This window comes from Falco biarmicus, chromosome Z (genome assembly GCF_023638135.1).
Source record: "Falco biarmicus isolate bFalBia1 chromosome Z, bFalBia1.pri, whole genome shotgun sequence".
Classification (NCBI taxonomy): domain Eukaryota; kingdom Metazoa; phylum Chordata; class Aves; order Falconiformes; family Falconidae; genus Falco; species Falco biarmicus.
In genome coordinates, this window is record NC_079311.1 from 40,983,417 (window position 1) to 40,998,317 (window position 14,901).

Consider the following 14,901-nt stretch of genomic DNA (forward strand, 5'->3'; position numbering starts at 1 on the left):
GACCTTCTCCCAGTTTTGTGTCATCAGCAGGCTTGCTGAGGGAACACCCTGCCTTATCATCCAGATCAGTAATGAAGGTGTTAAATAGAACTGGACCTAGTATTGACCCGTGGGGTACACCAGTAGTTACTGGCTCTAGCTAGACTTCGTGTCAATGATCACTGCCCTCTGGGCCTGGCCATTTGAACAGTTTTCAGGCCACCTCAAAGGGAGTTCATATTGCACTTGCACATGCATGCTACACATTAGACATGCCTGTAGTAGATGTTTGCAGAGCAAAAAGATTGAAGGTATGCTGCTGGTAGTCCCAGTTAGACAAGCAGCAATGTTCATGGCATACAAATAGCATGCACCCAGATAAACAGAGGACAAGTCTGTTATCTGTGACTACTCCACCGTGTACTGAATCAGATCCTAAGAATTTTAGGTGTTCATGTTTGAACAGAAGGCAATAATCTACATCACAGCCTCAGATTATGTAGATGTTACTAGTTCTTTGTTTAATATGAACCTGTTTGCACTGGAAAATGAAATTAAACTAATTAGCATCTCTTTTAACCTCTGCATTTTAAGTGTGAAGACTTGTGATAAGAGGGAAAAAACTCAAGAATATTAAGATGGAATTTTCTTCATACTCTGCACCCTTTTTAATACATGTATTTTAAAAATCCATATTTTTCTTCTTTCTAAGCAAGCTTTTTCTAAATATCCCCCTTCTTTCTTTATGCAATTTCCCTGAACTAAGTGTAGAGTTACTTTTATGTTCTCTCGCTTCAGTCTGTATTGTTAATTACTACCTTAGAAGAGATTGTTCACTGTGGGTTTGTTTTAAAAACTGACCAGAAAGCTCTTAAAATAATAATTCTGTTTCTTAGCATAAATTTCCACTGAAGGCCTACTTCCCTTACCATCACCAGCCTCTTGTAACAGCTTTACTGAGACGTCCTTTTGGTAAGTGTCTTCATGAAGTATTTGCAGCATTTGCCAACCTGCGTTTTCTGTATATATGTCTTAAAAATAACTTTAAAAGGGATGAGGATAAAATTTTGCCACTTCCTAAATGGGATGTGTTGACTTAGCAATTTTAATAATATTCTTTTAATGTATTTTTTTTCAGGAACATCTAATTCTTATGTAACAATAATACAAATGTAACCTTAAAGAAAACTAAACCAGAAGTGAATAACAAAGAAAGAGTGCATAATTTTGTAGGAATGAAGATAAGTTACTGAGCTTGTAAAAATGCTAAATATTCTTACCTTATAATATTAGGAATTGTCGTTATGAAAATGTTCATATCTACATTACAAGAAATAGCCTTGCCATTTGTCTCTGAAGCTTGAATTCTGCTTATACTTCAGATTGCAAACCTAATTTTATTTTCAGGTTTCCCATTTTTATACATGAAGAAAGCACTGCTCAGTATAGTACAGTTTTTCATGAGCAATAATTTCAGCTCAGTATAAGATCCTCTGAGACCACTCATAATATATTTATATTGAGGTAGTGTTTACACAAGTGTACATCAGCCTCATTTGAATATTCCTAGCTATACTTCCTCACATTGCTTTCTCAATGAAATGTTCTAAGAAACATAGTAATAGCTATTGATGAAAACTGGGAAATTTAAAAATGAAATTTTAAATGCTGATATCTGTATCAAGTTGCACAAGTTTTAATGCTAACTTAATATGGTTAATCTCACTGTTCTGTTCTAGTTGGACAAAGTAGAATTTTAAGTTTTGTTTTCATCCTTCCTCCTCAGAAGTGCCAGCTACACACTGGTCTCAACACTTGAAACATATTTCAGATATGCTCAAAGCTTTAGTAGAAGATAAAAACATAAGGTAAGCAGTATTATATTTTCTAACCTTTTGTCCTTTGCATATGTTATTTGGTGAAAATCATGTTATTTGAAGACTTTAGTGGCTGCATTTCATCATTTTCTTGTTAATCTTTAAATAGAGCTTTGTTTTAAAGAATAGGACTTAGACTAATTGAATCTGAACTTTTGTAGCACCTATAGACCTGACCAATAAGCCTCTGAGTAAACAGAATCTCCTTGTTCCTTTCATTTCAACAAATAGCTAGCTCTGTACCAGAAATGCCTACTTGCTTACTCTCCCATTTCTCCCCCAAAACTTTTAAAACCGATTCTGGATTCAATAACAAGAGAACTTTTCCAGTCAAAAAAAAGCAGCTAGTATTGGAAAGAGCCTGTTGTGAGTGGTAGTGTTTTATGAAGGAGCTTGTATTAGCTTTCTGCAGGCTTTGTAAACATCCAAACTCAACTTGATTTTTTTTTTTCTAGATACTGCTAGATTGCATTACCATTTTTTGCCTTATTACTCTTTGAGCTGACACCCCATGTCTCTGACCTGTTGCCCTTAGCTTTTTTTGTCCAAATACTTGTTATAATGGCTGATGGTGTTTGTCTACACAAATTCTGCTTTGGTAGTAGATGCTGTAGGACTATATGAAAAGAATGAAGTAAGATACATCTCTATCTGTTTCTGCCCTGCAAATCTTTCTTATCCAGGTGTGTGACAAGACCTGGCTCGGCTAGAGCTTTGGATGTGAGTCTTCCTCTGTTCCAAGACAGCTTTTCAAAGAGTGTTGAACAGTTTTTAAATTAAAATAAACCAATTTATTTTTTATTTAAAACATGAAATATTTAAATAGAGACATAGAATGCCTAGGCCAGATAGACTTGCAAAACAAAGATACCCAACTGTCCCCCTGTGTCCTGGAAGACAGATACTGTAACTATGCTTGGTTTCAGGTAACTCATGGAGGCTTTTATTTTTGTTGTTGAGTGGCAGAAAAAAGCTTTTTGCTGTTCCCTCTGAGGCCAGACTGTCTGCTGGCAGCTTCTCACTTTCTGTACAAGCTGCAGTTCAGTGCTGTGTCTCACTGTTCATCCTTGAAGTCTGTAAAACCTTTCCGCCCTTGGAGTGTGACCTGACCCTGGCTTGTTAAAAGAACACATAATTCAACCTTAGAACAAACAAATAAAGCAAATATCATCCATCATAATGTGTTACAATAATAGAAGCATGCCTGTTCTCCTTTTGTGGCCTAGCCCTTTCTTGGCTTCTGTTGTCTTTTTCCCTCTTTGCTTTGATAATACACTAGGTTAAATAGTATTATACTTCCCAGAATATCTTCTTACTTCCTTTAGAACTCATGCAACAATTATGTTTTATACCAAACCCCTCTCAGTTATGAAGAAAGTGGATCTGGCTTAAGTTTTTAAATACTAATATCCATGAGGAAACTGTATTCAATTTTCTTTCATTGCTTTATTCCTGATTCTGCATCCTTTCTACTTAATAAGATTAACAAAGGAGCAAAAAATACTACTATACAGGATATCCTCTTACTTCTTATAGTCGGTGCTCTCTGTTTATATAGCTTGTTTTTCAATGGTTTTATTTTACACCAAATCTAAGTCTTACAGCAAGGTGCTTTCTGTGTAGTTCTAATCAACAGATTTCTTCTGTGCCATTATTTATTATTTTATGTAGTACTCTCAGTGAACAGTAAATGTTATGTGACATTTTAAACCAGAAATCAACTGATGTACATTTTGTGTGGGGATGTCCCAGAAAAAGTGAAGGGCCACTTTTGGCAATCAAAGTGGAGCAGTTGACATAGGTGCCACTACAGAGTAGGAGGCAGAAACAACAGTAGGGACAGAAGTGGGAAGCACACAATTCCAACCAGACATTGTGATGGTACAAGGAAGTTACTGTGAGTTGTAAGTGCAGTGGTGCCTAGGCTGTCTTAGCAAGAATTAATTTCTGTTCTGCTAAGTACCTATTAAAATTAGTTTAATCCTTAAAGTCTAAGGATTTTTTTTACCCTTTGAGCTATGAACATTTCCAGTCATAAATACTGTCAATCTACCCTAAGTATATTTATTTGTCCTTAGTAGTTAACTTTTAATTTAATTTAATTTAATTCCTCCTTTGATTGTAAATCACTGGGTTTCAGAGCTAGCCTATCCACTTAGGTTGTCACAGCATTCAATTATGGTCAGATAAGTAAATTATTTTGCTGAGGGAGGGCTGTTGTCCTAGATAATTATCACGTTTGTTTTTTCAAAGGTTTTTAACATTGCATGTCCAGATTCTAGTATGCTATTCCTTTAGCTAAGCATTTTTAGTCTCAGATTTTGTCATACATTATGTCATACATAGTTCCTCACAGCCTGAGCCATGCTGCTGCCCCTCCGAAAGCTGTGGAATATCAGCAATGGTGGCCTTTATAGCGGTCACCTCAGTACTCTACTTTCTCTCTGTAAGTCTATGTAAATCTCTTGTATCCGATCTTGGTGAGCATGCTTATCCAAAAATACTGCTGTGGTGGATTTGTATCCTAGGAATAAGATTTTGAGACCCTGAGATTCTGTGGCATATAGACAATATCATTTACAGGTTCAGTAATTTCTGTGACACCTATAGACAACATCACCAATATACTCCAGACGTAGAATACTATCTGCACACACCACATCTTCATCCATAGAACTGTGTCTCCCACCTCTTCAGAAGGTTGTAAAGATAAAGCAGTTTATTCCAACTAAGACCTTGTCATGTTCCCTAGATGATGTGATGGTATCAGACAACTTTATCAGCTCCTGAAATTTCTAAGACCTCTTAGAGTTTCCTGGGAAAGGTGGCACAGCAGTTCTTGGAGTCCCCAGGAGTAAAACATTAGCAAAAGCTTGAAGAATTAGAGGTTTTTCTTAACTTAATAGGAATTAAGTTTAAGTTCCTGTGTCTTAACAGCCTTCGATTTATCTGTCTGTCCTTGCATCCACACACAGTTTGAGTTTTTTCTTTGGAGACACCTACCATTAATTTGCCTCTCTCCATTATTTCTCTATTCTTCAGTCTTAGCTTCAGAAAAGTACATGTAAGAAATTGTAGAGATGAGATGAGGCCCATTCTCTCCTTTCTTTTTCTTACTGCAGTAACCCAGTTGTAAATATCTTCAAAATTTTCATTAAAGAGGACCTGAATTGTAAGTCAAGAGATGAGTAACATTAAACACTTTATATTTAGTCCATCTAAATGTAATTCCTCATGAATTACCAAAAAACATGCACCTCATGAATTACCAAAAACCAAAAAGTAACCCTGGAAAGCAAAGAGAGAAACTGGAAGACAATATAAGGCAACAGTATGTTAGAATACAACTTTTAAGGTGTGATTTAAAGTTTTGAAAGTCCTTTAACTAGAGAGTATAAATGATAAGGTTTAATTTTATGATGTGTATTTTAATACATAGTATAGTGTCACAGTTTATTAGAAAATGGTGTAATGGATAGTCTGTTCTACTGACAAAGTTAATCGGTGAGTGGCACTGGGTATCATTTGGTTGTGACTGCAGCTAATTGAGTATTATATGGCCGTATGCTTAGCAGGTAAGGCATTACCTATTGAAGAGTAGTTTAAGGATTTTTATTTGAAGAGTAGTTTAAGGATTTTTATTTCCATGCCTGCACCTTTTGCAGTTAAGACATTTTAAAATGTTATATAACAAGACATACTTAATCGTATCTTTGTTATTTTCCAGTTCTCTTGCTGACCTTTTTGAAATCTGGTTTTTGGTTGCTCATTTTGGGGAATGGCTGGATATTGCGGCAGAAGAATTACTGAAGGGTGCTGTAGAACCGGATGCTTTGCTGTGGCTGCTGGCATTTTACTACTGTCCTCAGAATGAAAATCAACAAAGGACTCAAACAATGGTGGGTAATGTACAGATAGTAAGCAGCGATAAGCAGTCAATAGTTTGCTTATATCTTATTGCTATAAAACAAATAGTACAAACTAGAAAAATGAAAGGTTTACACTGGTGAAGGTATTGGCTTTACAAGGTCTTCTGGGAATTGTGTTACAGTGAAGAAGTTGAAAGATAATTTTGGTCAATTTTCTTGGTGATGTTTAGAAAACACTTTTCCTCTTTTTAGATTATATTATATAGATTAGCACCTTCTTGGCTTTCTTTTGGATAACTTGGGTGCTTTTAACACAAGTAAAACTACTCTAGGAATGGTATTTTTTAAATCACTCTGGCAGAATTCAGCATTCCTGTGTTATGGCACCTTCTGAGAAGGAAACAAGAGATATCGCGACAACAGTGGAAGCTGTAAAGATTATTTTCGGACACAGCCCTGAATACTAACCTTGCCCATGTATTCTAGTTTCTCTAATGTATCTTTACAGATTTTTGCCATGTACAAGATTGCAACAAGTGTGTTGTCTGCCCATACTCTCCGTTTCTAACAGAAGGAAGCAGTGTTCTGACCTCACACACTGTACTGCATGAAGAGTGCTGCATGTCTATGTGTGCATGGAAGTACATGAAAGCCTTTAATTTAGGCCTATTATGCAAGCTTGAACTAGCCCAAGCAATCTGATCTACAAAGCCCAGATTCAAAATTTGGCGGCAGCATCTCTAGTTTTCTTTAATTTGAAAATGGATTCTGTTTGGTTTAAAAATACAGCTCAGTACACCGTGCTAGAAAAACTTTCATTTGACCTCTAATGGTCCATGTACAGCAGAGTTCTGCAACATTTTATTTCCTTCCCTTCCCCTGACCTCTAATGGTCCATGTACACCAGAGTTCTGCAACATTTTATTTCCTTCCCTTCCCCTTCTGCCACCCAGATGGCACTGCAAATGCCAAGTTCACTTCCCAGTCACTTTTCATTTTTTTTCTCTTTAATTTCTTATGGTCTGGGAGTCAAGTGGGATGTTGGCTGAGCGGAGATAGGTTAGAGCTACAGTGAAGTATAGAAACCAGGGCAGGTTTTAGAATGCATGTTTTGGGAAAGAAGGAAATACCCAAGCAATAAATGTGAGTGAATGAAGCTGAAGGAAAATAGTGCAGATCTATGTAGGAAATATTGTTCTAACTCCAGCACCACGGAATGAAATCACATTGTCCTGTATATAAAATCATCTCCCTGTGTGTCCTGTATTCTATCAGTTTGTTGTTCTGTCATAACGTATGACACATTTTAGTGAGAGAAAAGCTTTTCCACTGACAGCCCACGCAGTTACTCATCTGTTCCCAGAGGTCTAATATTTCAGCTCATTATGATTCTTTTCTGTAGTTAAGTAAGACTTTTTTTTTTTTTTTTTTCCACAGGTCAGGCTACTTCAGAAGCATTCCCACAGTTCATGCAAAGCTTCTGCCTCTAGTTAGATGTTTGCTTTTTCTATTAATTTGTCCTTTGGCAGGTTAGCTCTTAGCTCTTTCAAATGGAGTGGTTTCGTCCTCAACCCCTGCACCTTTCACCAGTTAAGGATTAATATGGGATGGGAACTTTTGGCAGATGCCAAGTTGGATGACTTTTCATTCAGCATATTTTTGTGTGGAAGGGTGTGCACTCTTTACTTAAGATTTTGTCTACCTGCTACTTACTTTAGGTAGCAGTTTATATATCAGCAAAAGTAGAATACAGAGTTTAAATGGTTTAAAGAAGAAAAAGGCTACTTTTGCTGTTCACTAGACTTCACTCATATGTTCAGGACTGAATATTCTGCTCCTCAATATTTATTCATTTGTTGGCATCCTTTCATACCTTTAGACTGAAACACTGGAGGAAAAAAACCTGGAGGCTGGTCATAGTAACTTTGACACTAAGGATGAGTCTCCTAGGGTACTTGAGCTCATGGAGCAGAGCCTGCTGCTATTAGTCTGCAGCCTCAGGCACATGGGATGGAGGCACACCAAGAACAGGATGCACAGAGGGTTAAAGAATCTTGAAGAATTCCATTTACTTTGCCTTAGGTTTTGGTGTCATTTGTTTCGTCACATGTAACTGTGGACATGATTCAAGAATAGCAGCTTTTTCAGACTACTTGATGTGGAATTGTTTATAGGACAGGGCAAAATCAGGTAAATGACTGAAACAAATTGCCCTAGTGAACATGGTTGATAAATGGGTATCTTTTCCTTGTGGTCTGTAGTGGTATATTTTTCCATTGTCCTTCCACTTAATTAATTTGCGTTTTTTCTACCAGTTTTTTAGGTTTATTTTTAATATAATGAACAAATTTTTTAGGTTTTTTTGGAATAGTTGCTTATAGTTGTTGGTTTTTTTCATTGTGTAAGTGCCAATATCTTCTGGTTTTGACTCCCAGTAAAACTTAGGTTTTATTGGCTAACTCAAAAGGTAAAAACATAAGCTGTGGACAACACAGGAAGAAGGAAAAAACTGTGTTCTTGCTAGAACATTTTATCAGCCAAGGTCAGGTTGCATGGGAATTTAATTGATTTGTAGCAGTAATACTGAAATGAGCCCTTGAGGAGTCTCTGTTCTTTTTCCCACAATGCAAAAATCTGACAATGTTCTGCTGAGGGACTTTCTTCATTTCCTTTTATTATTAAAAAAGGTCAAATCCTGGCTTGACGCCCTGCCTGCTTAATTTGCAAGACTAAAGAAAGTTAAAAAATCCATTCTGTCCACCTCTGTGTGTGTGAATCAGTGTAAAAGAAATGCGTACGGCCCTTCCTTCCCTGTTCTCCCTGCTGTTTAAATTCAAACTCTTTTCATGTTTGGGTAGTTTCTGCCAAGGTCTCAGTTTCCTGTTAGTGAATAAATCCAAAGGAAAAAATACCATAGGTATGACCTTTACTCTTTTCTGATCCTGCGTCCTTTGAAATTGTTCCCTACAGGTAGAAGCTCAAGCAGTCTACAATCATCTAATGATGCTCTGCAGCTGTACAGTCCTTTCTGTCAAAGATCTGGAGGCTGCTGTATACAGTATAATGGATACAGGGCAGTATCATAACCAGTATCTTGTAACACATCTTCTTACCAACTTTCTGCTTTTTTCTTCTGGTGGACATATGATTGCCCAGGAATGTATTTACCATGTAAGTGTTTCTTCTTTTTTTTCAGTTGAAGTAATTTTTAATTTTTTTTTTTTTTTGCTATTTTGGATTTACATTTGTATCTCTTAATAGAGAAAACACTTCACAGGGAATTAAAGAAGAATGTGACTACAGCAACTATGCCCAACCTGCTACATATCTATTTCAGCTACAGTGCAAATGATTCTGCTTTTGACACTTCTTGACAAGATCTCACTGAAAAGGCTGCTGTCCTGACTATACAGCTGCAGAAATATTTGGAGTAGTATCTTGCAGTTAAGGGATACCTACAATTTATTTACACCTGGCATAGATAGCATGTGCAAACAATTTGCTTTTCCCAGTTATAAATCACTCCTTTAATTATCCAGTTGCTGCAGAGGTGATGGAACTGTCTTCTCACTGTTTTCCATTATGTAAAACAGCTAGTCACTAATTGTTACTGTTGCTCAGTGCTTTAGCAAAGCTAGAGAGGAAGATTATGTGATAACTGAGAGAAAAATGAACAAAGACCTCGGAGAGCGTCACTTAGGGTGTGAAAAAGCTGGGGAGGAGTACAATGTTGGGGGCAAGCCACAGTATCTTGCTATTGTTAAAGACAGCCTTCAGATATATTGGTGCAGATGGTGAAATGAGTTTGTGTCTCTCAAGGCAAACAGTGCTATCTCAATATGAGATTAGGAGTTTATTCCTCTCTAACTATAACCCCGTACTCTTCTAAGAAGCACAAGCTTGTTTAGGGCCAGTGTGTGGTTGTAGCACTGAAAAGTTCTTCCTTTCAGCAGCAGCATGCTCTTCCATCTGTGTATGGCATGTGTAGGAGTCTGATTTTATGACAGAGGGAACTGGAAACCTATTTTGGTGGTTATTGCTTCTGGCTGACTAAGCAGACATAACATTTTTCTGTTTAAGAAGGGCTTAAACATTTTACGTTTAAGCATTTTACGTGTAAGTTCACAAATGGTAATTTCTTCTTAGCATAAGAATGTAATAAAATTAAGAGGGTTGTATTTTACAGTCTGCTGGCTTTAGTTTCTCTTGAGGAGTGTGGCTGTTGAGCAGTGATGCTGTAACATACTGGTCTGCTACTTAAAACCTCTTCAGGGAGTTGGAAGGCTATTTCTTGATTATAGAAAGCAACATAACTGACATTCAGAACTCCCCAATATTCCCCAGTGTAGGGTGGTCATGAGGTATTGTAGGTCAGAGTGTGTCGGCCTGATTAATTTTGACTGGATCTGTGTAATCATTAATGTGTAGCTGGGTTTTTCATGTGATTTAAAAAGGCCTGAATGGTGTGGAAACAACTTGTGGTGCACGGCAGTGGTTCTGGTTAGCGTAGTGAACCTTGGGATTAATACACCAGATCATGTGGACTAAAGTCCCTCCTGATCAGCAAAAATTGCAAGTTAGGGTTTTTTCCTGTTACTTTGTCATCTTTTGGGGGTGGGTTTTATTTTTACTTTTGAAAACTTTACAGGATTGAATTGTCTTCCCAAACTCACCGACAATCTTCATGTACTTTTAGTTGTTTTCTAAGGACATGACCTTTAAATGGTTACACTGTCTGTCCATTTGTGTTTCCTTTAAAAACTTTCTGATCCCTTGGTTTGTTTCAGTTAAATATGAGAGAAATTGCTCAGTTCCACCAACACATATGAAAAAAGATGCCTTGGGCAGAAGTTGGTGTTGAACTCAGAGTATCTCACATGTTCAGTGTTGAGGGACAAATCTGTGGCTTTGTTGCAAATATTAATGGAGAATTCTTAGTATATTTAGCAACATAATTATAAAATTATTCCCCATGTTCTCTGTTTCCCTGCAGATTACTGAGACAACTGCTACAAGCAAAGAAGTGCGTAGCCTTCTTATCCGTACTGCATACAGAATTAACCATAATGGAGAAAAAAACCAAGGGGCCGTGAAGCTGCTGAATGAACTTCTTCAAAAACTAACACTGAAAGTTTAGATTTTTTCATATCATCTATTTATCAAGCCAACAGATTAGATTTTTATCCAGGTGTCAGACTTTCATCAGTGTCTTGCACTGCAGGTTACTAAGGGCAGAAATATATATCTACGTAAGCATACACCAAATTCTTTCATATATATTTGAAAATAATACTTTGTTTGGAAATATTAAACTTTTAGAACGTAACTAAATATTAAAGATGCTTGAAAATTGTGTTCTGAGCACTTCCTTTAACAAGACACCTACATCACTGAAAGCAGTACACTCATCTCCTTGTTGTTTATCTGGCTGAAAATCCAGTTTTATCCTAAAGTACACATGGTTTCATTAGCAAATTGCGTGCAATTGCTTGGTTGGTAAGTTGTTCCTAAAATGTTTTGTTCTATAATTCCGCTTTTATGAAACAACCAATGATGAGAGTTAGTGATTCATGGTGAGTGCACACTTATGTACTCAGGAAATCAACTGTGTTTCCTGAACTCTTTAGTTCTTTTTGAAAATTATTGCAAAACTAAACTCCTCTCAGATTTGCCAAATGATTTTTTTTCAGGACTGCAGCTTTCACAGGACAGTGTTCTCTGCAAAGTACCATACCAATAGCTGGTCTTTGTCAACAGGTGCTGCAGGTAGAAGTTTGCTTTCAGTACAGCCTATTTTCAGTGTGCCATGATGGGTGCTGTTGATTTGTTTAAGAAATCTTTTTCTTTTTTTTTTTTTAAATTTCAAACAAAACAGGGCAAGCACAACATAAGCATAAGGAAACTTTTCAGTCTGGGGGACGAATTTCCTAAAGGGAGTATATGGTTGCAAGTCATGTCCTTCCTTTTTGTGTCCAGAGGTAGTTTACTTGCTGCTTTGTCTGGGTTTTTTTGTCTCATGCAAAGAGCATGGACAGGGAGTAATGCTTTGATGTTTTACCCTTAGGAAAATATTTGTCCCAAGAAGTTTTGTGAAGCTGTTTCTAGGTTAACTAGAAAAATAAACATGTAATGGCAAGTAATGACAGAGGATCTTAACTTTTTTCAGAAATCTGTTCTGATATAATACCTGCCTTCAAGTCAACACTTGTGCTATGTTCAAAGATGCTGCTTGGAATACTGTTCTTGCATATAAAATCAGAGACATGTATCTTAATGTGGCTTCCTGAATGTAGCATTTGTTTTTGAGCAAGGGAAAAGAAAAACAATGTATTTAGTGTCCCTTGGCGGTAAGAAGCGGTCGGATATTTTCTGTAAAGCTGTTGAGTGATTTCTTACGATTTTGTTCCCAGTGAGTCATACTGGACCAAATTATACCAGTTACATATCCTCTTAGTCAGTTTGTTAATGTTTGTAATATTTGATTCCAGTGTATGAAGAAAAAGTAAATCTGTAAGAGTTACTGAAGAAAGGTGGGGGGGGGTTTCCTCTTTGAGGTGGGTTGTATTTTTTCAGTTCTTGGTAGCCACACATACCTAAAAAAATGGAATCTAGCAACCCAGTTTCTATTCCCTGAATATCATGCCTGAAAAGCGTGGGATTAAACTAAATTATTTGTTGATCACAGACTCTGAGGTATTTGTCTAGTGGAAACACATGTGGAGTGTTCTACCTAGAATGATGAATAATCTAAAATTTGTCCCCAAAGGAAGAATGATTTTTTTTTTCTTTAATTTCTAATCCAGTTGTTTGGTGTGAGATTCTTTGGTTGTCCTTAAATTCTCTCCATATGACAGCTATATGTAATTTTAACTACTTAAAAGAAAGATTGGCAAAGAGAAAGAGTTGCAATATATGATTCTTGCAGATTTGTTAGGTGATAGATATGGGTATTATATTTATATGTGTATTACAGTTGTTGGAGATGAATTTGTAACTGTCCTTTTACAGCGCAATAATATTTTTTTTTCCCACCAGCAAAACACATGGAAATTCTTCTAACTTTCTTAAACAAAATTAATATCCTGTGAAACAGGGATAGGACAATCCAAGTAGGAAGGAAATGTGCAGTGAAGGGAGAAAGAACAAAGCTAGTTGTGAATTAGTACATTCTTGTTTGGCTTCTTAAGAAATACTGCATGATTTAAATATTGCAAGGAGAGTTTGCTCATTTTATGCTTGCTTATAGGCTCTTCTAAGGAAGAAACCTAATTGATGCTGTCTGTAGCTTAAAAAAGATGCATCTGTACTGGCATTCTTTTTGTTTTATTCAGCATAGTTGTTATAAATCTTTGGTATTTCTTATTCCTTGCTCCTTCACAGTGCTTGAATTATGATCTAACTTTGATGTAAACCATGATTTTGTGGCATGTTGAAGCTACTTTAGTTAGTTTGCCAGTGGAAGGCAACAATGTGACTTGGTAGATATGAGTAATGGAAGATTTCTCATATGGTGGGTCCTGCATTAACCATCTAACATGCGTCATCTCCTCTGTAATCACTGCTTTCTGGAAAAGTTCTTTTCAGGGCTGTACTTTTACTCAGAATCAGCCAACAAGTCCTGAAATCAGGCTTCAAGTAGCTTGTTCCCTTCCCTCCAATCTCCTTGTCAGCACACACCCTAATCCTGGATATTCTACTGAATGTAGAGATCTTTTCAAAATTTTTATGCTTCAGGTTGTTTCGAATAAGAATACAAACAGTGTATTTGACTTGTTACTTGATGATGCTTCTTTCCAGTCTAAGACTGCTAAGTTACAGCTTTTCAAATTCTGCAGTTCCTAGCATGGGGCTGGGTCGTTTCTATGGATTTTGTTCAGATCTTAGTACAGTACATATACAAAGCAAAATACATTTTATTTTGTGAGGTAAGGTAAGAACAGATATGTTACTAGGTATTGCAATTCAGCTGACTAGCAGTAACATGTTAATCTGTTACTTCTGGGATTTGCGATCAAGTTTCCATACTCACAGCATTTTAAGTGCAAAGACGTGTTGATAGAAAGTCAGACTGAAAATGCAAGTGAGTTAATATTAGTTGTGGTAAGTTAGAATTCATGACATGTGGTATATGTTTGGCTTGGTTTTAGGGGGATACAATCCAAAAAAATTCTGAAACATACAAGTTTAGGATTAAATGTCTAGCAAAAATTACTTGCAATTATTGAACCAAACACTACTAAAATAGGCTTACACATTTTCTTTGCTGTTATCCAGTGACAGAATAAAATGCTGTTTGTGTGCGTGAATAATGAATAATTAAAATGCAGTTTTTCTTGTGATATAAGAAGGGTGTAGGAAGGTGATGAACTTTGACACTGGAGTGCAGCTTTCTGCTAGACACAAGTTTGAAAAGTGAAAACCAGAAATGTTACGGGAGGAGTCCTTCACCAGAACACCGAGCATGTTTTTGAATCCATATCATCATACTTTCCAGATAACCTCAATGGGTTTGTTACGCAACCAGCATGTTTTGCTGCTGGGCAACACCAGAAGTTAAACCACTGTAGCTGAATTAGGTGGTGCTAGCAGGGGCCCTCAAACTGTTTAACCAGGGGGCTGGCGCGCGGATGCAGTGGCAGGCAGCCATCTGCGGCTGCTTGGTTTCCCCCCCAACCCCCGGCGGGGGGGGCGGGGGGTCTGTAAATACCGGGGGCCGGATTGAGGACCCTGGGGGGCCGTAGTTTGAGGGCCCCTGTGCTAGAGGCATGCCATTGCCGTATTTGCATGTGAGCCGGTTTAAGTCCACCTAACTCTCTTGCAAGTTTTCTTTACTCATGATACAATTTTTCCTTTAATGCTTGCCTGGATTGAAAAGATATGTTCATGTTAGCAGTGTCATTTGCTGCCTTAGCAGAGAGTAGCTTATTCTGGGAATTTGCTGTTAGGTGGTCTGTTCACTAGTGAATGCCAAAAAGGAGCTTCCCTTGCTTGCTTTGGCCACCTTCCTTTAACTGGCTGGCTGGCTTCTGGAAAGGAATAAACCTCGTGAGCTCCTTCTGATGGCTCAATTGTACTTACAGTGACTGAGTCCTTTTTAGTGGCCAGGAGCCAGCTAGGCATAGGTACTGGATTGCCAATAGCCATTGAAACAAAAATTTGAAATGGCATCTGGCTGT

At 37.3% G+C, this 14,901-nt stretch overlaps 1 protein-coding gene across 8 annotated transcripts in view; it reads left to right on the top strand.

The window, feature by feature from the left end:
- Window positions 1-11,078, top strand: part of FANCC (FA complementation group C) — a 91,458-nt gene extending 80,380 nt beyond the window's left edge. For 7 of the 8 annotated variants that reach the window (XM_056325275.1, XM_056325272.1, XM_056325271.1 and 4 more), the window contains 5 exons: window positions 876-951; window positions 1,766-1,847; window positions 5,584-5,755; window positions 8,696-8,896; window positions 10,719-11,078. In XM_056325275.1, coding sequence (XP_056181250.1) covers window positions 876-951; window positions 1,766-1,847; window positions 5,584-5,755; window positions 8,696-8,896; window positions 10,719-10,862 — 675 coding nt within the window. In that variant the 3' untranslated portion in view covers window positions 10,863-11,078. The remainder of the gene's footprint in view (window positions 1-875; window positions 952-1,765; window positions 1,848-5,583; window positions 5,756-8,695; window positions 8,897-10,718) is intronic. The other variant, XM_056325277.1, reaches the window with a different exon arrangement.
- The last annotated feature ends 3,823 nt before the right edge of the window (window positions 11,079-14,901 follow it).